Source organism: Euwallacea similis, chromosome 28, assembly GCF_039881205.1.
Source record: "Euwallacea similis isolate ESF13 chromosome 28, ESF131.1, whole genome shotgun sequence".
Lineage (NCBI taxonomy): Eukaryota > Metazoa > Arthropoda > Insecta > Coleoptera > Curculionidae > Euwallacea > Euwallacea similis.
In genome coordinates this window covers 403,131-429,529 of record NC_089636.1, presented here as the reverse complement: position 1 = coordinate 429,529, position 26,399 = coordinate 403,131, and the positions used below count along the sequence as shown (strand labels likewise).

Sequence of the window (26,399 nt, the reverse complement as noted above, 5' to 3'; positions counted from 1 at the left end):
CCTCATTGCAAAGATAGTCTAAATAAAATTATCAAGCGAAATATCAGATGACAAGAAAAATATCTCTTTTATTAGGTGCCTGCTTACTAATAAAGGACGCAATATGTACTAAATGCACCAAGGTTGTCAAGTACATCTTTATCGCCCAAACCTCAACTTTAAATCCCAAAGGCGCATCGCTGGGGGATGTAAAACGTGTTTGCCATAAATATTTCACATCCGCGATGTATAATATACGATTTTTTCCATTACTATATTTAGCTACATTTTATAAAATCACGATAAACTTTTCTAAATGAAATTTGAAACACAAAAAGATAACGCGTGTTAAATTGTATCAACGGTGCCGTTTGGCTTGACGTATATTTTCATGGCAACCACAATGATGATATAATGGGGATGATGATGACATTCTAGTTGATTAGCTCGCTAGCTAAATAATGAGCCATATGCGTGTTATTATTAATCAAATCTTTTGAAAGAAAGGCGATAAACATGTACAGTCAATCGGCACGCCCAGCAATACTGTCTCTTAAAGCTCGTAAGCGAAAAAAGAATGATGGGAACTTGCTTTCTAAGAAAGAGAAATGAAATAAACGAGATGAATGAGACCACTTGAAAAAGATAGTAAACAATGAATTTGAATTCTTCCAGAGAAATTGCAATATTAAAGAATATTTTATTCGGAAATTTTTAGTAAATATTTTTAAAGTTAAAATTTAAGATTCCAATTCAGAAAGAGCCTTTTGTGAACACACTCAAGACCGCTCAATTTCGACGGTTGCCCAAAATATATCGCATACCGAAACGTCAAATCGGCGGGGGTTTCCCGATCTCGCTTGAACAGCGGGGATCCCCCGGTCTGGTTTGAAAATGTTCTTCCTGAGTTTTTCTGAGTTATTAACTTCAAAATTGTTTTCTGGTTGCGTTCTCTGATGCACGTTTTATGTCTACTATCTAAATCAAGTGTATTCCAGTAAAAAATCACACAATTAAGGTTTGCTACTCCTTTTTAAAGCATCCTGCGTATGTAAAAACATCTTACTACAATGCCGAGATATTCAAGCGTACATATAGCAATATTTTGTTTTGAAATCACGATTTTTAGTCACGCTGAAACGCTTGAATTTTTAAACATTTATATTATATTAAAAGACATTCAAAAGTATTAATACGAAAATTGAATAATTTAAGACATAATAAGCAATAGATTTAATAACGGACTCGATTGAAAATATGGGCGATGCTGATGATCTGTTTTAAACTTTACACCCTCTAGATACCTTAGCAAAGGCAATAAATTTCAAGAAAGCTGGACAACATTAGAACAGTATCATTGCAGATATAGACTGTTCCGCAGGTATTGACCAAAAATGAAAAATTAAACTCCAGCATTGAGAGCTATTTCCTTCGAAATCATTTGTGTTCACAAGTAAATGCGTAAATTTACAGTTAGGAAAATCAATGAAAAAAATATTAATAAATAAAACACGTGTTGATTCAAAAACACGCCGGGCCTCGTATGCCCGTGAACATAGCGAACTCCACGAACTTCCCGATAGCACTGAAACTGAAACGGAGATTGTTGGATGCTGTAGCTAGGCTTTAGCTGTCTGCCAGACAGCGCACATTGTAACTGCGTTTAATTCCACCCTGCAATTATTTTGCAGGGTTTACGTTTCAAAAAGTTTCCTAATACAGTTTCCACTCTAACGGCGCAAAAGTTTTAGATTCTCAATGCATTCGGGTTTGTTTTTGTGTAGAGTACTGGGGCTATTTTTCATACATTTTTTCATAAACAACTAGTTTGCAGGGTAATTTTAAACTTACCTTATGAGCTGAAGCGTCTGATATGGAAAATGTGTCCACATACGAGTCGAAACGAACGGCTCTCTTTGAGGGCGGCTTTCTAATCGGACAGAACGAACACATATTTGACGACGAAGAAGATGTTGGCGGCATATTATGATAACGTTATTGCAAGCGCGATGTTATCATTGAAAACGAGTTTGGAAAGTCCATATTCTCGATAGCGAGAATCGATAAAACGATCCTTGAACTCAAGAAGTCGAGAAGTTGAAACTGTTGCCTTTCAAGTAACTACATGTGTGTCTTTGAAATTGCTTTAACGCCAGATAGGTTATTGCTAAATATAGTACAAGTTTCCCTGGGTTGATGCATGGATTTTGGAAGCCATCACTATTAGTTACAAACTCGCAATGTTTGGAGACCAATTTAAGGCATCTACGCCGATAGCTGCCGTAAATCTTTTCCATTTGACATTCTACTCTACCTTCACAATAATCGATCATTTTCATTCCTTATTAAATATCATTGTATTAAATATATTTTTTATAATTTTTGGTTCCTGGCGTCTTTGGAAAAATCAGCAAACAACGCTTTATTTCCTTCACGAGTTTTTCTTTTTTTGGGGCAGGATAGTGCCGAATGAGCAAGGCACGGTCTGCTGCCTGCAGATGAAAGGGCCTGCATCCTGCTTATTGAGGGATTAGGAACGCATGATTAGTTCCGGTTAGTTCAGGTCAGTTGAAGATTGACAAGGACGCAGGACGTAGGGCTAACAAGGACTTTCATTCCAAATATAAAATGGTGGCTGCAATTGAAAGGGGGCCTAGTTAACTATAGCATAGCGCAAGCCCTTACAGGCCACAGAGTTGTCCCGGCATAATTGAAAAGAATCAAGAAAACCCAGTAAGACCTCTGCTAGTTTGCATGCATGGAGTGCGAAACTGCAGCATGCAGTTATTTACGTGTGCAATATTTGCAAATGCAAGGCAGGAAACGGGCAGCATATTTATAGTGGACATTGATGAAAGAACAATGATAAGGAATTGAGGCAGGAAAGGCGCATGAAGACGCAGAGATAATCGAAATATTGAGAAGTATTATGGTGGAAAAAGTAGAGGAGGACACAGGAAGCGGGAGGGGCAGATAGGCCAAATGCTCGATTAAACCTCCCCGGAAGTAATGCTTAACGGCGGTTCCAAGGAAACCCGAGGTGTTTAGCGGGCAGGCGCATTGCATGATTCTCGCTTGTGACGCAGCTTTTCGCAGTAATGACTTCATGCGGTGGGGGAGAGAGTCCCCGGGGTGAATTCCGCCCTATCCAGCTGCCAGAAGACCGGGCTGAGTATTAAGGAAGATTCATCTAGTGAAAATAAACGGTCAGTTGAGGGTCAACGTAACCACCATTTGCTGTGATGAAACGGTACTTTTCACGAAAACTACAAAACTTAAGTACTTTCCATACTCTTCATCCATCAAGAGTTCTGGTATCACAGCAAACCGAGCTCAAGGGACCGTGAATATGGATCAACATTTTAATTTGCATACTTGAAGAGGTAATACAGTCCATTATGACTGTAGTGTTATCTTTATCTACTGGAAAGATTTTAATATTATTTTTTTCATGAAAAGAATTGAGCGCATTTTACAATATCGCCATAAAATTTAATTTATTACTTGTGACACTGATCATGATTTGAGCCACTGTACTTTTCACGTTAAATTCGGAAATCATCGTTTTTAGCTTGACCAAGGAAAGTTTATATTTCGCACTGCCTTGAAGCCGTATAAATGTCCAACTGTTGCATATCGTTGCGCCGTGACGATTGCGCATCCATCATGGCTTTCCACGGCCACCTTCGGTAAAAATGCCAAAATAATCCGACGTGTCGAGACGATACACAAAACTTCAATTTTTCTAAAAATGACTCGAATTTTTAGTATCGGTTTCAGTGTTATCTGCTAATTGATTTTGGATATTTAGCAAAAGTTTTAACAGTGGCTGCATGGGTGGGTTTATGCCGCTAACAAGAGGTCTTAAGGGTAAGTTATTTCCATAGATTTAAGAAACACCATTAACATAACCTATATTTTGATGTTTTTCAAGTGTTTTATAAATTTGTCTTTCCAATGTTTCTGTGGGGTCTCTATTCAATTTAGAGCAATTTCCAATCCTTTAAAGGGTGTCCAATTTTTTGCTCATAGGTAACACCTTCCTACTGTTACCTTTGTTTAATGGAAGGATTTTAATATTGCTTTCTTTACGTAGAGAATTGAACGCATTTTAATACATGGTCATAAAATTTACTTTGTTATATGCGTCACTGATCTAGCGAGCCACTCTACTTTTCATCTTCAACACGTAAATCTCGGCTCGGTCATCACTTTCAACTGGACCGGCGATCTTGCATACGACGCGCAAATAATTCACAATTGTTTATTTGCAATTATCATGGCATTCCCGGGCCACCTTTGGCGAAAATGCCAAAACAATCGAATGCGTAGAGACCATACACAAAAATTATTTTTTGCGGGAAATGTGAAGATAAGTCTTCTTTTAAGTCAAATCACTTAAGTGAAAAAAATCGTAATAATTTCAACATCGTGTTTCCCCTACAAATACTTCACATTACTTTTCTAGACACGATGCTTCGTCCAGACATCTAGGAAATAGCTCCAAAACCCTAATCCTAGAAAATGTAATCGAATTCTCAGTTGTAGAAAAGTTTAAATTAGAGGTGGCTAGATGTCGCTGCTCTATAATTTAATACACCTGTTAGAGCTCTTATTGATCTCTACCGCATAATAAAATATCACGTTTTACTATTTTATTCCTTAATGACTTGGAGACTAGACGAAATGCGCCAGAATCGAATAAACGAGTCCGTAGCATGAATGAAACATTCTTCACAAATGAGTACTTTTTGAGAACCCTTTTCTAGAGGTTTCACATGTAAAGGCGCAAACCGAATATGTCAGTGGAAAACCTGAAGTTTCAGTTAGGAACTGGACACCGTACAAATAGTTATGCAGCATTAAACTATAGCCGGATACGAAGTTATCACGTTCGCAATATAGAGCACTTTAAGTTCAAAATATTCTCTAATCTCTTTTGGGAAAAAAGTTATGCAGGTTTAAACATAGGCAAAGTTACTCAAAATAGTATATTATGCATCTAGTAGGAAAAATAACATTAGAGGTCGAGAATATTGTATTTACGGCGCGCATACCTTTTTTCTGTAACTGAAGATTTATGTCAAAATGTGTAAAATACGGGAACAGCTGCACGGGAATATTTTGCGGCCTATTATTTGCACTGGCTGCGGAATAACACACATTCCCGGTCGGAGATATGAGCAAAACCTGAACCTACATGGAAGAATGATTTTATTTTCATTTTTACGGGAATTGCAGATGAATGTCCCATTTCGACTTTTTTTTTTCGCGCACCAAAAGTGAGCGGTGATACGTATTTGCAGGGCCCAGGAAAGAAAATCATATCAACGCATGAACTAGAAAATTATCGGCAATTTTGCTGCACCTGTGCAATTACTCCCGATAATTTTATTTACGATCACCTATCAGGCAGCGACTAATTTTATTTACGTTACAAGTCCTCTATGTTCGATATTAACATGTACGTTGTAATAACCGTAGTGCTTTATCACGGAATTTATTCTCATTCTGGCAAAAAAGTTTGATGATAACGCTGATGATAAAATTCATCATAAAAATTTAATGACAAGTATGACATCATAAGTTTTGGTAAGTCACAAACTACTCATTCAATAAGGAAGAAAATGCAGGACCGCATTAGAAACCATAAAGCTGAAGTGAGTATCTGATAAATTGGAATATAAAATAATTTTTTATGAATGGATGAAAAAGTACCTTAAGTACTACAATTTTCTGAATAGTTAAATAAAAAACGTAATTTAATTTTTTTAGTTTCACCAGGATCTTGACGGAACTAATGTATGATGAGCAATTACGTATTGATCTCCTTGGTAAACATTCGTGGCTTGAACTCCTGTTAATAGAACAAGAGCTAATTATTCTTAATATGGATTTTGACAAGTTATTAAATCTCAATAGATTTCTAAGTGACTACTTTGCCAGCTACAAGAAGCCTTTAAGGTTTTAACAACTCAAGCAACAACTTCACCCTTTGGCAAATCTACACAACAATGATACCGTCATCGTCTATTATTCAATGCACCCTAACCCAGCTTTGAGTCGGAAATTTCACGTTGTTTACCAACGAATTAACAGCAATCCTTGTGGCATTTAAAGCCCAAAATCAGCTCATAAAGCGTCGATCATCCTGGAAATGTCCCCTCACATTTCCATAACAACGGCCCAAAGCTGTCTAACACAACAAAACACCATCGTCGACGTCACGTTTTCTGTCCCGTCCTGGAAAACCGAACTTTTGCCGCAACCGTCCCCGATGCGCGGACCGGACTGGCCGTTCAGCGTTCTGCAACTCGTGCCAACAGAGGGCGCCCGAACTCTGGTCGTGAATTCTTTGGTTAATATGCGTGCAATGCAGACCACAGACATTTAATTAATTAAATACTCGCCATAGATGGTCGCTTGCTCTCTCTATGTTTACAGAGCGATGACGGATAGGATTTTTTTTAATTTACTGTTTCGAGAGACAAATTCGTCTTGGTCCGCATATTGTATCAGCCCACTTGAGAAACTAGAAGGAGAGTATCTGCGATAGTCTGCTTATGTTTTCTATTGGTGCCTCTATTTTTTTTTAATCCAAAATTAGTTTATTTACAACAGTAGCACAAGAACGTTTTATAGTCAAATCGAACCAAAAATATTTTTCTTTATTTCTTTGGCGGTAAATTACGCGCACCATGAAATTGACTCAATGCATAAACTCGAGAATTACAGGCAAATACTGTGGAATGAACCTTCAATATGTTACGTAATATTATTATGCACAGTTGATTCGCGTCTGGTATTTCCATGGCAACCACGGGTGATATTTCAACATTTTGGAATACCAATAAAATAGATATCCTTTCTGGAAATTGGCAGACTTGAGATTTCAATAAGTTTTTAATAAAACTCGAAAGTGCGGCATGTTACTTCACTCGCCGAAATTACTGACTTGACCTGCGGCCCGGTCGCAAACTTTCGCTTTGCTTGTAACATGTTTCATGCTATTTTCGTAATGTAATTTATAACAAAATATAGGTTTTCTCTGTAAACTTTCAGAATATGCACTCAGAAAAATTAAAATAAAATTCTGAAATTATCGAAATTACAACAACTTGCATTTTTTTCGCAATCAAATCCGATGAAAGATAGTGAGGAATTTGCAAAATATACTGCAACAGAGACAATGATTGTTCTTTTTTGGCTGAATGATTTGATCCTTTTCCTCTTTTATCCCCCCCGGATTACTAACTGATATATAATATAATAATTTGTAAAATTGGATTTTTCAGACTATTCTTTCAGCTTTCCAATCTACAAAAAGGTTCTGTTGTATTTGGTTTTGTAGAATTTTTAGCAATTTTTCAAACATAAAAATAGAAATATCGACATTTCCTTCAGTTTAGCTTGTCTTTTATTCTGTTTCTCTATTCAACCGAATTTTATATTGGAAGCTCTTATAACGATAAATATAATCTCACACACTGACCAGGTCTAAAAAAAATCTCAATCGTGTTAGTTCGTCAGGGGGACTTCGACCACCCAGGCGCGGGGAACCTTACAGTGCCCGGTTCGTTCGGGGAACCACAGCGTACCCACTTTGTGATATGAAATTGGATAATCGCGACCCAGAATTGTTAGAGTAATTCCCAACCCCTAACAAATTTTCACATAAAGAGATACACATTCTTAGGTCCTCATTAACTTTATTCATCCGAGTGTTATCTCGGAAGGTCTTATAGCGATTACCCTTAATGTGATAACCACCACTTAAAACTGAAACAAGTGCACAACAGCACAGCTGAAATCGATCCTTTACATCATCAGTCACAACATCATTAGATCCAGGTCCTGACGATCTAAATGCCAGGAAACACGTGACTTTATTCGACGTATTTTAGTTATCTAGGTCACCTTCTAAGAGGCGCCAAGGTTAGACAATAAAACAGACTGAGGCATGCAAGTTCTCATGCCCAAGGGTGTAAAAAAGTTCTTTACATTAAGCTGATTCGGGGAAAATTCACACGTATGTGCTGAAGCTATTAAGGAGCTTGGTTTCATACAGGGAGGGCTTTTTGTTTATGCACCTAAATGTATGGGGACATGGGGAATGAGAATGCATACATAAGATGTGAGAGGAATGGCTCATATACTTTCCGCATTATTCAGTTTTCACATGAAACCGGAACTTACCATAAAGTTTGCAGCATCCCTCGGGTTTTCATTAATGGAACCCTTGTCCGAAAAGTTTTTCCTGCCACCTGAACCCGCAGTTTCAAGCGAACCTCGTCTCGAATGGTTCTCTGCGGCTATTACGGTAGAGATACCTTTGGGCTGCACGGGTGGTGAAGGTGGGGGAGGTATCTCCTTGGAAGGATAGCGAGATTGCTGAAATAAAAATTTCCTAATACATTCTGTAGTGTAAACATAAACAAAATTTTAAAATATACCGCTTTCACTGTCTCCCTTTGCCAACAACAAGAGCATTTGGCTCTATGATTGATAAGTTCTTCGCTAGGAGAGGGAGCCTGGGAGCGATTTGAAGTCGTTCTGGAATTTTTCTGGCGCCTTTTCCTAACTTTTCTGGGGACACTCGTCATATAATTTGAAAAACGACGTCTTGAGTGTCTGACTATCGAGACCCAGTCAATCATTATCACTTAACAACTTAATTTTGAAATTTTATGGATTTTTTTTTGCTATGCACTCGATTATTAAGTCATAAACCGCACTGGATGATCATAAAATTGAGTGATTATTTTAAGTCGGTGTAAACTGTTTATGAAATTTCTCAAGCTCTATTATGAATTTGAACATTTGACAGTAATTGATCTCAATCTCAAGTAAAACATTTGCGCTAATAAATCAGGATAAATATAAAACTATCTCAATAATCCTGCCTTTCATCTGTCGATATCTTATAAACACATCAGTTGAAAAATATTTGCTTGAACTATTTATAGATTAACTTTTGTTTCCTTTTTATCGACGTCACTTTTAACCGTGAAATTTAATTAACTTTACTTCAAACGGCGAACGTTTATGTCATTGGCAAGTAATTTTCTAGAGTTGATGAGAACATCATTATTCAAGACGGCTTATTCTCCATCATAGTCAGGACTCTGAAGAACACGAAAAAAATGTTTCCGTTATCATTAGGGTGCTTCCTGGACATAGAGCGTAACTTCAAGGGAACAATCTTTGAGTCAAACTGAGAAAAGAGGTTCCTTTACATGTATATCCGGAATATCTTGATTTCTGAAATGCAAGGTGGCAAAGTTAAAAAAAAAACCTTTTAATTATTATTCTTTAAAAAACGCTCAGGCTGATTTACTCACTAAAAATAGTAATTCCAGGTAGATTTTTGCAACTTTCCTAATTATTTCAAATAGAGCAATTGAATATGCAAATTTTCTGTCTCTTGATTTTTTTCGTATTTCGCTTCGTTTTCGAAATTAAAATGAACTTTTTGCACATCTTTGAATCAACTCAAAATATGAATTGCAAAATTCCAATAATCGAATTAAGTTTTAATTAAATTTCAGTTAAACTTATAATTATAGAATCAAAATCCACAAAACTTGTTCAAAGTAGATACTACCACCTAGGATGCATGAATTCAACCTTCTCCTACGTGTTTGCCAGACTCTTTCGAAAACATCAAAATTGTTTCTTATTAAATAATGTGCATGAAACTTTCGATTCCTCAAGACTTTCAATTTCTACCGAAGTCGCATAAACTAATGACTTTAGATATCCCCATGAGAAAATATCTAGTGGATTTAAGTCAAGGGATCTAGCAGACCATAGGTGAGGACCGCCTTGATAAATTCAGCGAATTTCAGGGGCTGCTGCACCACAAAGAGAGTCAACTAAAAAGCAACAGAAATTTGGACCTTTCCGTAGATCAATGTTAAAAAAAACAAAACGAGTCAGACCCTCAAAACATACGTCTTTTTGGCCCCTAGGGACAGTTTCGATAGCGGCGCAAAAGAAGAAAAAAAAATAACCCGAGATTGTTTTGTGGGTAGGTGCTAACAGCAAATCCCATACTGCTCGGTCACCAGAATACCAGGTCGGCTGTTTTTTGGGAATGTTTCTCCAGACAAAAAATACAGCTATTTTCATATGTTTTTATTAAATTTTGACGCACGAACAAACTAAAGTCCACTCGTGCTTCATCATGCATAAAACACGTATCATTTCCTGTCATTACACATGCTCTAAAAAGACAGGTAGGTTTTGTTCCAAAAAATTTCAATACATAGCAATTCCAATACAAATGTCTAATGACGACTAGTGTGGGAAACCATCTTCATGAACCTCATCCTGCATCCAATATAGAATTGTTAAGAAAATCGTCTATAGTAATTCTTGAAAAACTCGCTTTATTGATGGAAAGAATCACGGACGTGGAAGAAAATTAGGAGTAAGTTCCTGAACACGTTGAGTGTGATGTGCTTAAAACAACTGGGCCTTCAAAATTTTCGGGACAGGATCTCCAGTCTGTTTTAACGAACTTGTTTGTTGAAGACGTTGATTAACGCTTGGAAAAATGTTTCTATCAGGAATTTTATGGTTGAAATATCGTTCGATGTATAACCGTCTAGATAGCGTAAGCGTTTTTTTTTACTATTAAAAAATCGATTATGTTAAAAATTTACTTATTCCGTACATGTTTATAGGAACTTTTCTTCATAAATCGTTTATTAGTTAGTTCTACAAGAAACTTTCAATTAAAGTAGTTCGTTGTAAAAACAGTTGTTTTCGTCTTGATCCTCCTACAAATTGGCGCCAAATCTGTGACGTAGAGAACGAACCGAAAAAAGACAGAATTAAGTGAATTGTGCCCAGTTAAATAACACGATTTATCAACTTTCGCGAGTTTGTTCGCAAAAATGTTCTTATTTTAAATACGTTTTATGTACGTGAATCAACATTTCATAGAACATGTCTGGGTAATGTTGTGAAAATTCCTAAAAATTGATTCCAAATTAAATAGAACATTAAATAAGTGAAGTGTGAAATTATTGTTCTGTGCATTGATGCAAGTTGACAGCGTGGTAGGTATTGATTTTTTAAAATTTTATAACAAACTGGCGCCGGAAAAATCCACATATTGGAAGACAAAGCACTGAAGAAAAACTGTTTTCAACACATTTTAGGCTAGCGAAGCGGTTTCTTCCACCAGTTATTTTAAAACGTTATTCTCGGTTAGTTTTAATTGATGATAGTATGCAATTTCACCTTCCCAAGAAACCCCTACCTGTGTGTAAGGCATATCAACTAAAGTAGATCGCAAAAAAATATTGTGCGTCACGCGGCCGAGAAAGCGTTTAGCAGAATTTCCCATGCATCGAGAATCAGGACCCTGGCCTCGCTTATGACTCGTGTTAGAACTGTGTATGACTCGCCCTGCAAAACAGCATTTTTTGGTCTCGTGACATAAATAATAAACTATTTTTCAGCGCTCTAACAGAAATTTAAAAATGCCATGTGAAACGGACTTAAGTTCCCCATAAAAATATATATATCAAAACGTGAACGTATCTATAAATACCTGTAGTGAGACCAGCTAATTCTGCCTTAATTTTTGTGTGATAAATCACAAATTCCAAGAAAATTCCTGAAACAACACAAGATACGACTTTTTTTCTTTATGTTTTGATATAAATGTATTGATATACTGATAAACTTGATTTTGGATTTGAATCATTTGCGTTATGCATACGACATAGTTCACTGGTAAATTGCGCTCTAAAGATCAAAAATCCTGATTTTCGGTTTTTTTGCTAGTTACGACGTCTCGTATGTACAATAGTATGTATCCCAGAAGCTTCAAATTAGAGTTGCATCATGGAGATCTCAGTAAAAGATACAGGGTTGATTAATAGAAGGCAAAGTCACACATTTTTGACACCAAATATCTGAAAGAAGCCGAAATTATGGAAACACGTTTGTTTCTTCAAATTATGATCCAAAGGCCCCGGTTTTTTTCCGGCTTATGTTTTTAGAGTTGCAGAGCATGCGGTGGCAGACTTAGAAGATAAGCGCGCCCCTGGGCACATGTCCGATACTGCTTAAATGTTGAATATAAACTGTTAACAAATGTTCAAGTTGATTTGTTTCACAACTTTATGGGCGTTGTGTTCAAATACAGCTGCCAACCGCCGACTATAAAAACATATAAAAAATAATATAACATGTGTTTGACCTATTATTAGGATTAACAGAGATTGATGAGTCTAGTGGTGGTTATCAAGATTTGCTTCCAGGAAACAATTACTATGTGTCAAGTTTGACCGGCAGGGGACCAATTGCGAACTGCGTGGAAATGAGCATATTGTTAAGATTTCTGATAAATTGGAAAGGTTTCAATTGGAATAAAGATAAAGAGACATCTCTCTTTCTTTTTCCCTATCTTTCTCTCTCCCCTGCTCCCCTCCTCTCTTTCTCTCGCTTTTTCTCTCATTGCAAGTGGTTGCAAGAAATGACATAAAGTTTCAGAAAATTCTACCAGAAATTAATTTCACCGCAGGGAAAAGAAGAAAAATCGACATAAACCACGCACAAAAAACGAAAAAGAAAAATGTTCCTCGGTTTATATTTTTTGTAACTATCCACGTTTTCCTCACTCAAACAATTCGCCCGAGCTTCGCGTCTTTTAATAGTCACGTAAACGATGCCGTTTCAGGACTGAGCTGTGGCTGTGGCTTCGACCTTCTGTCAGATAATTCAGGTGAACTGTACGTAAACGGATTTTATGGCAAACTGGATAAATACCAGGTCATTCGAAAAGTTAATCCAGGAGTAGTAAAACCTGGCAAGTCGGTATGCATCAGCTATCCTTCCGCGAATTACCAGTACTTGGTATAATGATGAGAGTATAAAATGAGAGTAGACGTGGCTATGTTTATTATTAAAATTGGTATTTTGACAGAAATTAGTAAGTTATTGCAATGAGTTATTGGTAAATAAACTGTTTACTGGAAAAAATAATGTGAACATCGAAATGATATTGAGAACTGGCAGTATGACGTCAATTGCTAGTAAACTTCCCCATGATGTTAAATTTATAAAACATTAAAATGGAAATGTAGTAGAATATCACATGAAATTTCCTTTTAGAGAGCTGGGAAGAGACGAGATAGTCTAAACAATTTTAAAACTTTAAAGACAGAAATATGAAAATATGCATGAGAAGAGAATCGTACTATACGGAGAGCTCCAATCGAAAACTTGAAAACTACGATTACTTTCTTGGTATTGCAATATCCAGGTTTGTTTAAGTCGGATGGGGCTAACAACGTAAGCTACAATTAAATAAGAAATGTTCTTTGGAAAGGCCAGAATTTAAGTTTGATGACGGTTCTCGCTCCGGAATAGCTATCCGCTTATGTTGGATTCGGTGAATCCAGAATACTCACTATTTGGCGATTTACGCGCGTCTACTATGTCTAAGGATATTTCCATTTTTTCATCCATGTATATCCGTGTTGTACGAGCTACTTAGATTATATGAATACAGAATATACCTTTGAGAATTGACACAATCCGCATATGGAAAATTACAAGTTTAATGTATTTTTGTTTTGTGGGAAAAATCTCATATTGGAAAAATATTTTCAACTTGATATGACTTCTGGTTATACCGAAAACTGACCCTTACTTCATTTTTTTACATGGAACATGGCAGTTTTTTTTAGTGAAAATAGGTTTTTTGTTAAAAATAAACATAAATTTCATAGTACAACATAGTACCGATTCGCAACTGGTTTTGATTTATTTTGATTTTTATGACTTATAGAGTTTTACTAAAACTCACTTATTCACCAAATTATTTGATATAAATTAATTAAATAAATTTTAAATAACTGGAAAATACCATATTCTATTTGAAAAAGTTTTTGAAAAAAATTTTAATTTAGAATTTTTAAATTAAAAAAAATAATTTTTTCAAAGAACACCCTACAATTATTTTTGTATCATTCTATTGATAAGAAAAAAATAATAAAACACGATAAACATCATAAGGATAAAAAAATAATACTTTTTGAGTAAATCGAACAAAAACTCTAAACTTCTTTACGCTGCGTAAGTAATAGATACATAAGGGTAACTTTATACAATCAAGCTACTTAATGTTTATTTTTTTTTAGTTTTAGTCAAAAATTAGTCAAAAATGTAATTGAAAAAAAAGTTTATGTTACTCTAAAGATTTGAACATAATGATTGAAACACTAAGTTCACACACTAAGTTGAAGCTAAAGTTCGAAATTTCTTAAAAATGACATCTGCAAATAGGAGAGCTTTTTTCGTTATCCCAGTAATGCGAGTTTCGACAATTAAACATGGCATTTTTTGTAAATTTAGATTCGTCCGTCCATATGGTGTTACTCAAAAAATTAGAAATTTCTTGTATTTACAGCAAAGTAGTTTCACAAAAAGAATACGTCTCAAAAAATCGACTCCTATCAAATGTCGAACTAGCTGGAGATAGTACGGTCCAAATTTGTTTTTTAAGAATCCCCCTGTTAGTCGTTGGTGTCAAGCCAATATTGGTTTTCGCGTCGTGTATGGAATATGCACGGAAATGCGCTAAAGTGGTTACTTCATTTTCTTCGTTATCAACAGCAAGTTTCTTTCTGACTGCAGAATTGGTGAATGTGCCAAACCGTTCCAGATGTTGAACCAGGCGCCTTATTAATATAATTATTATAAAATTCAACCTTATTGTATCCACAGATGGTCGGGGACGCTCTGGATAGCGTTCGATAAATGTTCTTACTGTTCACGTTACGACTCTAAGACATGCTCCTTTAATTAGCATAAAATGGTGCAAAAATAATTGTAGGGTGTTATTTGAAAGAAATGACCTTTTTAATTTAAAAATTCTAAATTTTAATAATTTTTGTCAAAAACGTTTTCAAATATTTTTCTTAATTCTTTAATTATTTACAAAAATTTATCAATTTTTCAGTAATTTAAAATTTACTTTTCATTTTCATTACATTGCCATTACATTACATTGTCATTGCCATTACATTGTCCATTTTCATTACATTATTTTTTCATTATTTTACCTTTTGGTTTAAAAAATAATTTGTTCTTGATTAGAAGCCTGAACTAACGACATTTTCAATTAAAAACAGCCCTCCGAATCAATACTTGAAACATTTCCAATAACAAAGAAGACTTACACATCATCAAAGATGCCAATCAGGCACATTTCTTTACTTATTTTCCTTCTATACGTTATCCAAACATGTATTAGAATCAATAATCAGCAAAGAATACAAATTTTACAGGTATCACATCGTGCGCCACCTAACTACCATTCATGGAGATCATCATTAATACGCGCTATACGTTAGGGGAAATCGAAATTACATGCAGTTGCCATGAAATGGAGAGAGCTCTAATTCCAGTATTTTCAGGAAATCAATACGAGTTATGCGCCACCTCTGAAATTATTGCGAAACTACCTTCACTGCATTATTTTATAGATTTTCTATTAAAGTCACTTAATTGCTATATAATATATTAAACAAATGTTATATGACATGACATATTGCAATAGAAAGTCATGAGAGCTAATTTCTGAGACAATTACAGCAGCTCTTTCCAGAGCCGCATTCGCTCAGAACTTCATCAAGCTCCTCTCAAGACAATTATAGCCGATTGGCGGCTAGAAGAACTTGTCAGATATGGTCCTTTACAAAATAATAAATTGCTACATTATTCGGAAATCTGTGCTACCTTCTAGATAGCACAATCCCGAACATGCTGTTGGCTGATAAATCTCTTTCTCGCCTTAACAGAGAAATATCGCTTCAGCCCTCGATCTTAAAGGTGAGGGAAGGTTAACACGGCCCAAAGGGCACTCATTTATTATTAAGGTAAATTGAGGCCCGTCTCTCAAAGAAAGAACTTACATTTAAATCTGATTTGAATCATTGTTCGCCAGTATCATCACAATTTAACTGCTGAGGGTATTTATCTGATTTAATCAAATAGCTAAAGGCTGAGTCATCAGCCTTCCCATTATTTCTATAACGCAACTGCAATTTTTCCGATTACGTAAGCGGTAATGCACTAACCTGGATAAACTGGGATTACGTTGTACAAGTTAAACAAAACAAGAGGGGCAATTCGTTTTGCCGGAAGCTCGATAAATTTTGCCATTTAACCAAAGAAATGGAAATGGAATGGCACAGTCAGCAGATAGAGGTCTCTTCTAATACTATCGGCCCCTAGGGGATCAGTCAACTTAAGTGGTTTTCAGAAGTAGGTATTGCTCTAAAATGGCCTTCAATAGGCACTTTATAAAACATTGAACAAACCTTGAAGTTGAAGTGTAAATTTCCAGCACAAACAGCCCATTTTCTTTCGTTTAGGATTGTCCTCAGATTGGCAGAGAATCTGGAATAACATTTGTCTCTTCCCTTGCGAATTAACAACTTTCCAGGATAAATAAGAGTTGAGATTAGAAAGGCAAATTCAATATTTAAATACGCGCAGATTGAAATAGAACCAAATTACTTTTCAAGAGTTTCTAAATTTGCTTTGATACTGAATACATGCAGGTGCGCCGTTTGATGGAAATTCGAATTCTGTTGGGAATCCTGCGGGGAGTTTACATATTGGGGCTTAATTATAGCTGTAAATATCAGTTTAAAAAAAAGAAATTGCTTAGAAAGTTATTTCTCAGAGAAACTTCCTGAATTTGGGTTGGTTAAATTGCTCCCTTCTATCGGAATGACTTCATGAAACTAATGAATTTTGTAGTGGGATCAAGATGAGACCAACTCTTTTTCTCGCGAATTAAGTTTGAAGGTTCTTCTCAAATGAAAAGCTCTGTGTTACAAACTGTTAATGTGCCATAATCAGTGCTGTACAGGGTATCTCAAATTCGACGCCCTTATACCTATGTTATAAAAACGAAAAGGAATATGAAAAATTTAATCTACATATAGGCCTTTAACGAGGCTGGATGACCTCCGTTTCGACCTGAAGAAGTTAATTTCTAAAATGTGGGAGAAACAAGTTAATGACGTTATCAATGATATTTTTCCCAGAAACATACCAAAATTCTGAGAAAATTATATTGATCCTATTTTTCCACACAACTTTTGTTAAAGACATTTTTTCTTGTATGTTATAGTTAAAAATTATAAGTAAAAACGTCTTAGGAATTATCGCAAAAATATTTCATTTTACAACAAAAACTAAACAAACAACAATAAACCAGTTTTTATAAAACTAAATAATAAATAGAAACGAAACAGATATTACATTTAATTTAACATATTTTCAATACGACTCCTTCCTCCCTTCTGTAAAGCACATTTGAAGTGTTCGCATAACTTCCGTTTCAGTAGCTTTTCTTAATATTTCTTGCGTCAACTCATCGCAAGCAGTCCTTATTTTCTTCTTTAAGTGTTCCAAATTCCTTGAAGGGCTTTCATAAACTTTATTATAAAAAAATCCCCACAAGAAGAAGTCTGTGGGAGTTAAGTCGAGGGACTTTCTTGGCCACTGCATAGGCTCGTTAATGGCGATTCAGTTTTGTCCGAGTTATTTAGGTATTGCTACAAGTTTAACAGACTAGGTATAAGAATAAATCAAGGTTGGTCCGATATTTCTGGATATATTTTTTGCGAGAGTTTTTAATACGTTTCTGTTTATAACTTTTAAACGATAACACAGAAGAAAAAAATTCTTTAACAAAAGTTGTGTGGAAAAACAGAATTAATATAATTTTGTCAGATTTTGGGTATGTTTTTGGGAAAAATATTATTGATGGCGTCATAATTCATTACATTGCCATTTCGGAAAATAATTTCCTCAAGTTGGAGTGGAGATCATCCAACGTCACTGAAGACCCATAATTTAAATTTTTCATATTACTTTCCGTTTCCGTAAAATAAGCATAGGGGCATCGAGTTTGAGACACCCTGTACATTTTTCACTAAACTAGATATCCGATTAAAATAAGTATACGCGGAAGAATCACACATCCGCTGTTCCTTGAAAAACATGAACATTACCAGGCCCTCCGCTTTTCTGTTCTTTTGCCGACGCTACTTAGTAGCAACAAAATCGGCCTCCTACATGCCGTTTCGGCTGGATTATAGAATAGCTTCTTACAACTTGATTTTTCGGATCCCTCCCCTTAAACTCTATAATAATTCCATCATATGTGTATCCAGCATGTCGCAAATAACAGGAGCCTTTACCAAACTGAACCAAAGGAATTGCATTATATTACGTTTACTTACCGACTTGTCATAAGTAACATTTTCTACGCTAGGTGCATGACCTCCAAAGGCTGGAATTATGCCACTGCCCGTCTGTAATCAAATAGAAAGTTGTTTGTAATAACTGTGACTATAAATAGCTGTAATGCAGTAGGACTTTGTTTTAAATTCGGGCCGGGATGGGTCTTTTTGGGTCGTAATCGGGCCACGGCAGTCAGGCCGAGTCCAAATTATTTGAAAGAATCAATATTGAAAATTTTCAATAAAAAGACGGTAGAATGAAAAAACAGGTGAAAATAAACAGAAATGTGTTTTGTTTTCTTTTTGGTATTATACAGCGTGTCCCTGCAACATTTGTGCAAATTAGTACTGGATGCGACCAGGCGGTATTGGAAGCTGCCTGTTGATAGTTGATCGCTCTTCACCTATCGATAACTCGGGTTTATCGACTGTACCTCTTACCGTTTCCAAGATCCTCATGCTATGAATTATTAGGGGGACGTCCTCTACAAGGTTTTTATATAAAACACTAAATCCGAGTGGTATCTCGGAACTAATCCGCCCTTTAAATAAACTGACTTGAGGGATTTTACTGATATAACCAACTCTGAGACTTAGAACCTTAGAGCAATGTCAGTTAAAATAAAAATATAAAACGAATGCTATAAACGGTTGCCACTTGATAAACCGAGACACAAATTGCATTAAAGTGCTAGCACATAAAACCGCTTTCGGAGAACTGCTTTGTGGTTTCTCAGGACAGTGTTTTAGCTAGAACAAAGGCAAAATTTCGCAAGTTCTGGAGGGGCATTTCAAGCAATATAGTTGATATTTCTCAAAAATAAAAAAAAACAGTATTAGTGAGAGCTGGAATATAGTAACTTTCAGCCTGACGTGCTGAATTTTATAAAAATAGCCAATTTAAATACACATGCATATTTAGTGTTATGAAAAAAGTTCAAACGAAGTTTTTAGTTTTTCAGTGTTTAAATTCATAAATCGGGGCTTGTTTACACGTGTCTATTTAATTCGAATTAATCACGGATGGTTACTGTTGGCCACGGCTTTCCCGAGTATATACAGACAAACCCGATTATGGATCGTTTTCTTCGTGATCGCGGGTCTTCGAGCGTGAACACTACAAATTCCCCCCAACGTTTTTCTTAATGCCCAGCTTAAAATGGATAACATGACAAAATTTTATGATCTTTCTTCATTTTTCATGTTCAGTGTTAAAAATTTAATCATACTTTATAACTCGTAAATTGTACAGGGTGTCCCCAAAAAGCGACGAATCTGGTAGTCACAGATTCTTTGAGCGCAAAGAAACTTAAGGATGACAAAATGCATTCTCGTTTCTAGAAGGACTCAAAGTTCAATTTAAATTATCTTTTGTTTCGTGAAACAAAAAATTCGTGGAAAAATTCTAAATGAAAATTTTGCAATTTTTCATGCAAGTGTCAATCACTCACCAACCAGTCGTTAGGAGGTAATATGCTATACAAACTCCCGTTATCTTTTATTATCCCCGTCGACAGCTACAACAAAATCGTTTTTTCTTTGTTAACCGGCTACTAGAGAATTAAAATTGCTTCCGGAACTCGGCCGGAAACTCTTGATAGACAACATAAAAGTTTTAATTTAGTTTGCACGGGTTTGAGTAGCTCTCAAACGAAAAAAATAGCTGTGCATACAGTGCATTGTTCCTGCGAAAATACCCGCCATTGAAGCTGGATATATTATGAAAAATTGTACTATGCTTTCGGCTATTTTGCTGGAGAAATATGAAATGTTTCATTTCGCTGCACCAGGAAATAATAGTATAATGTATAATGATATTTGCGCTCCAGATTGAAACTAGTTCTCGAATTTTATGGTCTAGTGGTGAATTCGGGGCTTAAGAGCGATAGAAGTGAGCATGTCCTCTGAAAAATATTACCTCAACCTACTTCCATCCCTTAGGAAGCCCTATTTCTATCCCCTAGAAAGTGGATATCTGGATGTAATAAGCAGAGCAAGATATTAAAGGAACCTGTATTTTACCCATCATTTCTTTCGGGAAACACGATAGCGATAAGAAACCTATTTCAATCCCCGTTGCAATGGAGAATAGGAAAGTTTTTAATAGCTATGATATGAAAAAAGTTACTATATAAATCTCTCAATAGCATCCGACCGACTTTAGGAAAGCTACGAAGAAAGAGATAAGATATGCTTGGACTAGGAAAAGTGAATGACCAAATTCAGTTAGGGAATTATGACTTTTATATTGAAATCATTGGGTACTTGAGAAAAAATTCAATAAACAACTAACTTGTCACATTAAAATGCCAAAATATTCTAATAAATATTAAATAAATGTCCCTAATCAACAAAAAAAAATTAAGTTGTGGAAAGGGAGCAAGTCACAATATCTTTGTTCAGTCAAATCGACGTACATTTCTTTATTAATAAAAATAACTCTAATTCCCACCGCGCACTTTTCACAATGTACAGGGTGTCCTATTTTCGATGTAATTGGGGGATGTGTGGAATTTTAAAGAAATGGCATAAAACGAAAAACACCCAATATCTCCCAAACTAGTCAGTCGAACGTGAAAATGCTGTTTGGACCTTTGAAATTGGCTCAAAAATCGAGCCAAGAGTCGCAATCACGGTTTCTCTCCATCTACTTACAAAATACCTGAAACCCTCCAATTACATTGAAGATAGACCTCCCGTACCTACTTACCATGTGGACCATGTGTGGCACTTGCCCAGGAAATTGCGCTTTCAGTACACTTTTTTCCATTTTGTTCACGGTGGTGGTAGATAACACCTTTCTACCTAAATATTTAATTTTTCAACTCCTTTGTTATGTTAATTTTTCGTATACTTACCTGCTTGTAATAATATCGTACGCTATCGTAATACAGTGTGAGCGAGAGTCGCTGGCGATGTTAATAATAATTAAATTATTAAATTAACCGTTCGCATCAAATATGGTCATAAAAAATATGTATTCTATTAGTGGAAAATTATTTTTTGTAATTCGAGAACATTACCGGTTAATTAAACCTCTCCCTAAATGACAGGAAATGCAATTTTCGTCACTCGTTTAACAATTCATTATTACACCGGCGAAGTAAAATTTAAATTTACTGTTCTCATTGGACTAACATTTCGATCGACCGCTAGACGTTATTTAAGTAAATTTAGCCTTTGCGCAAAGGGCTTTGATCCTATCAAGAATTGAATTTCGTCTGCTATTTTGCAGAGCACTGATCAGACCTTTTAAACTTTGTTTTGCATTTTGCTCGGACTGAAGCGACGGTTTGAATGTATACATCATCATTGGGCGTGGTCGCACACGCATTGATTTCCTTTTACGAGGCTTCATTTGAATATTGATATTATTGCCTAACTGTCGATATACATACTTAAATAGTGTGCTCTAAATACACTCTAAATAATGGATTTGGTTTTGTATGTATGCGGGCGGAATTGTTGATATACTGGGTGTCTGCTGGATACTTTTTGATACGACGCTCTAAGGTGGCAAATTAAAAGCGATATCTGTATATTGCAGATATTAAGTGTACGAACGCTAAACATTGTTGACGAATGTGGCCCCTCGTCACTGTACTGAACTAGCCCCGGAATTTAACACAACAAACCCACATTAACATCAATATTACCAAGATAATTTCTAATAAAAATATACATTTATAGTATGAAGCTGATCATTTCAGTTTCGAATTGTTTATATTTGAATATAATTAAATCGATGATCGAGGCAAGTTGGAAATGTGGAAATTGTGTATATCGCATTGTTATTCAAATAGTTTACAAAGTTGATTTTGCTTTGCGGTATTGCTCTAGGAACGTTAAATACTACGTTGCATTACTAATACCAAAAATAATCAGGCATATACAAGGTGTTCTATAACGAGAGCAAGATGGGAAGTAGTTACACAGTTCATTTTCAAGAAAAAATGTCGTGTAAACATATGTCCGGAAATGATTCGTTATCGGACAACAAGTTGGATCAAACGTGAAAATTATGAAATTTTTTTCTTTACAGCTTCCAGGATTTATAAGATATCTTGTTCAAATTTGGAGTGAATAATGATAAATCTTAAGGATACTGATCCAAAAACCATTATTACCCTGTAGGCATCGTTGTGTATATCCGTAAGACTAGTGTTCGCCCAAAATTAGTTACTCAATTTCAGAAAATCCGTTAGCTACAATGCTCCTCGCATGAAAAATGTTTGGTTAACATGCTAATCAGAGTTGCCCTTTGGGATGGTTTCATGCACCAACCGCGCATGTAAAACTCGAGTCATGAAACATTCCGCTCTACCACCTGATTCGTAACTACCAAAAGAAACAATGACCTTTGTTTCTATCCTCTTGAATTTATCATCAAACTCCCCATGAAAATCTTGAAAAGTTGTATATCTCTAAATATAGCCTAGTCTACGGCCAATACTCTCTGGCATTTGAATGCTAAAACCCCTTTCGTTTTATTAGGCACACTTGCCTCTAGAAAGAGCTTAACTAACGTTCTTGTTGACTAACTAATGATGTTATTTATTAAACAACGTTATATAGCCAGTAGAATTGCGATGAAACATTAAACTACTATCCGCCAGTTCTCGCCACGGTAAAATGAAAGATTTATTCCCAACAGACACGGAACTCTTCGTATTCTTAAGAAAATCCTCTGAGGGATCTCAGGGACGTCCTCCCATACCACGATGTGGTTTACTACACCGGTGAGACTGCAAGCCCTTCTTCACTGCAACTCCTCACTAACAAAAACCCTTAGAGCGTTCTCAATACTACACGTAAAAATGAAATTTCAATAAATGCCCTTCTATTTCCCTTTAATCTCCACAATGCAGACTATTTCCTACACTAGCCTGTCAGACCGACCTTTTTGATAATCTCAGCTTTTTCAACGAATGCGGAACGATATCTCTGTGTTCAAAACCCTCAAAACAGAAGAGATTCTTTTAGCTATTATCATTCTCCATTCCCGAATAATCCCGGCGTCCCCTTAGACTTTATTCCCTCCCTCCTTTCCCTGCCAGTACGATCATTTCGCTTCATCTCAAACCGACTGAATATGGAGGCAGGAAAGCTGCACCAATATTTTAATTTTGGTAACTTCAATATCATGCATAAATAAAGTCGAGTTCTGCTCGTGAAAAATGATTTTTATTTGTTCGAGATCATCGTCAACCTCAGTTTAGCCTCGTATGGTAAACTGTTCTCTTAGAAAATTTTGTGACTCGTTGGATAATATGCTATTTTCTAATTGTGACAAATAAAATGGCAGTTTTGCTTATCGAAACCAGTGATTAAACGTTTTTCATTTCGTAACTAGTTACACTGGAAAACCAGGTTCCTTCCTTTCGTGACTGATATTAGGCCATTAAAAAGTTATTGTTGCACTATATAACCAAAAGCTTATAGCCAGAATTCCAAAAAGTGTTTTAGAGATAGGGCCGCATGTGAACACAGGGTTCACCTTTGAGAAGTGACACTACGTATATGGAAAGTTACAATTTTAATATAAATAATAAGAATAGATCAAAAAATTTTTTTAAAAATTATTGAAATTCTAAATTTTTAAATTCAAAAGTGTTTTTCAAGTAGAATCCTACAACTATCTTTGCACCAGTAATTATATTTATTATATTACTAATTAATACTTTTTGAGTAAATCGAATAAAACTATAAACTACTTTATACTGAGTAGGTAATAGACATGTCAGAGCACTTTTATACAGTCAAATTGCTTAATATTTATTTTGATTGTTTGTTTTGTTTTTTTGCAATATGAGGTTTTTCCACAAAACAAAAATAAATTCATCTTGTAATTTTCCATATACGGATTGATCAACTTTTAAAGGTGAACCCTGTATATAGAACTATGGAGAGACTGGATATAAAGTTTTATCCGTAAATAATATTAAAAAAATAACTTGTAGAGTTTTTTATTATATATAAAGATATATAAAATTATCGAACAAAAAATGCAAATAACACAAATATTTTATGTGTTTGATCTGTTTGTTTTGTAGATCTTCCAATTATTTTATTTATATTTAGCGCATATTTAGAAGCACCAATAACCAAAAATCTTTTAAATGGTTATCATTGAGTTTTGAACGGCTTTTCGATTTTATATATTTTAATCTGAAAAAATTTTGTTCACAGACAAAAGCTGTTTCAAAAACAGAAATTATTTTTTTAGCAAAATTTCTAATATTGCCCTAATTACTTCTTGGTGACAAAAAAAACGAATTAAATTTTCAATTATAAACAAAGGTTTATGTATATAAGATATATGTGGGATTCTTAGGTCAAATAGATCTAACTCTTTTGTATAATATAAAAACTTCTCTATTTTTACGACAAAGTCGAGGCACGATCAGGAAATCTTTGAGTTGTATATAGTAATAGTGCTAATATTGTTAATTAGGTTACGTCTGTTAGTTTAAGATGAAAGAGTTGTGAGGGGGCTGATGTGCCCCTATAGGACGTCTATGTATGTCGCAACCTGGTTAGAAGTATTTTCGTCAATTAAGAGGGTTTCGCAATCGTTATCTTCATGCGATTCTGATATTTTATGATTAACGTCTAACCACCCTTTGTCGGTACTTGTGGGAAACGATAGCCGCCCTTTGTCGGCGTTGATGAGAAGTGCGGCCGCGCTTTGTCGGTATCTATGAAATGTGCCGACCAAGTGTTATCAGTACCACGGTAACGTCGCAGGTGGTGTCATAAGTCGGTAATTGCTTTTTAACCAGGGTACAACACTGTTTAATTCCCCTAAGTTTTAGTATTTAAGGGCGCCCCGAACCTAGAGGGTTCTCTTTCTTTCGAGTGGCTCATCAGAACTATTATCCGCAAGCGGAATCTAAAGTGTATCCGTTAATATCAATAAATCCTATTATTAAAACTCTAGACAACGTTAGAAAAACCTACGTATATTATATATATAAGATATTGTTAGATTGCAAATCTCTCAATTTTAGTTGCACATCACATCAATTTCCATTTCAAATGGATTTTGGAAGAATTTGAACATTTTTTACGTTTACAAAAATCTTTAAACCGCATCTGTAGCTCTTTTTTTAACAATACAATTTTTTCAATGCAGCTTTGAACTGAAAATATAGTTTTCTTTTGCATAATTTTCTGCAAATTTTCGCAAGATTGAAAAGTGAAGAATTATTTTGTTGCACTTGTTGCTTGAAATTATCTAATATGAAAAAGGAGTTTTCTTTCTTCTTGTAGGTTACATTAAGGGAGTTAAAATGTTCATTTATGTCAGTCAAAAATGTTAGATCCCACAACCATATAGGATCTGAAAATCCTGGAACTGGCCTTAATTTTTCCTTCATAAATACATATATCAATTTCGTTTCGTAACTCAAAGAAGCGTTTTAGCACTTTTCCGCGGCTTAACCATCGCACTTCAATGAGATATAATAAATCAGATTCAATAGGTTCAAGAAAACTGTCTATGATCCAGTCCAGCTCTTTCTTATAAAATTTACTGAAGAAACTACGTCGAACATCATCACGTGCATTACATGAATTTTTCCACATAAAACCTGTCGATTAATAATTTTTGAAACTTTTACATGGCAGAAATACTGAACGTAGTGAATAGTCATTAATTTTTTTTTGCCTATGGACAAGTGTCAGGGTCGGACTGGGTCCGCGGGCCGCAGTTTGGTGACCCCTTCTTTACAGACACAAAGCACAACCAGCATGCTATTGTGATTTCTCCACTTTACAGCAAAATTAGGCAAACGTCATGTATAAAATTCATTAGGAAATGCTATTTTATGTGACTTGCGTCATATTGCCGGATCTCGCTTAACTCTTCTCGTAGGATTCTGCTCGTTTGGGTAGAACATAAATAGCTATATTATTTGAGTCATCGACTGCAACACATCTTGGGGTAATTCGGAGGCTCCTTGAGCTTCTTCCTTAAAACTTATGTCAGATTCCCAAGAGGAAATCCTGAAGTGTATTGTAGCTTTAGCGACATGTCGATAAATCTATGCGATGTAGTGTAAGCCTACCTGCTAGCATATAGATAAATGACCGTCATCTGTTAGGATAAACTTGGAGCGAACTATCGATTTAGTT

At 35.4% G+C, this 26,399-nt stretch overlaps 1 protein-coding gene across 7 annotated transcripts in view; it reads right to left on the bottom strand.

Moving 5' to 3' along the window:
• The window catches only part of dlg1 (discs large 1), a 162,553-nt gene that overhangs the window by 40,923 nt on the left and 95,231 nt on the right, over positions 1-26,399 (bottom strand). For 5 of the 7 annotated variants that reach the window (XM_066403265.1, XM_066403261.1, XM_066403263.1 and 2 more), the window contains 2 exons: positions 18,264-18,335; positions 8,176-8,370 (listed from right to left, as the gene is read on the bottom strand). In XM_066403265.1, the coding sequence (XP_066259362.1) occupies positions 8,176-8,370; positions 18,264-18,335 (267 nt within the window). Of the gene's footprint in view, positions 1-1,830; positions 1,978-8,175; positions 8,371-8,432; positions 8,652-18,263; positions 18,336-26,399 lie in introns of those variants that run through there. The other 2 variants (XM_066403267.1, XM_066403268.1) reach the window with 2 other exon arrangements.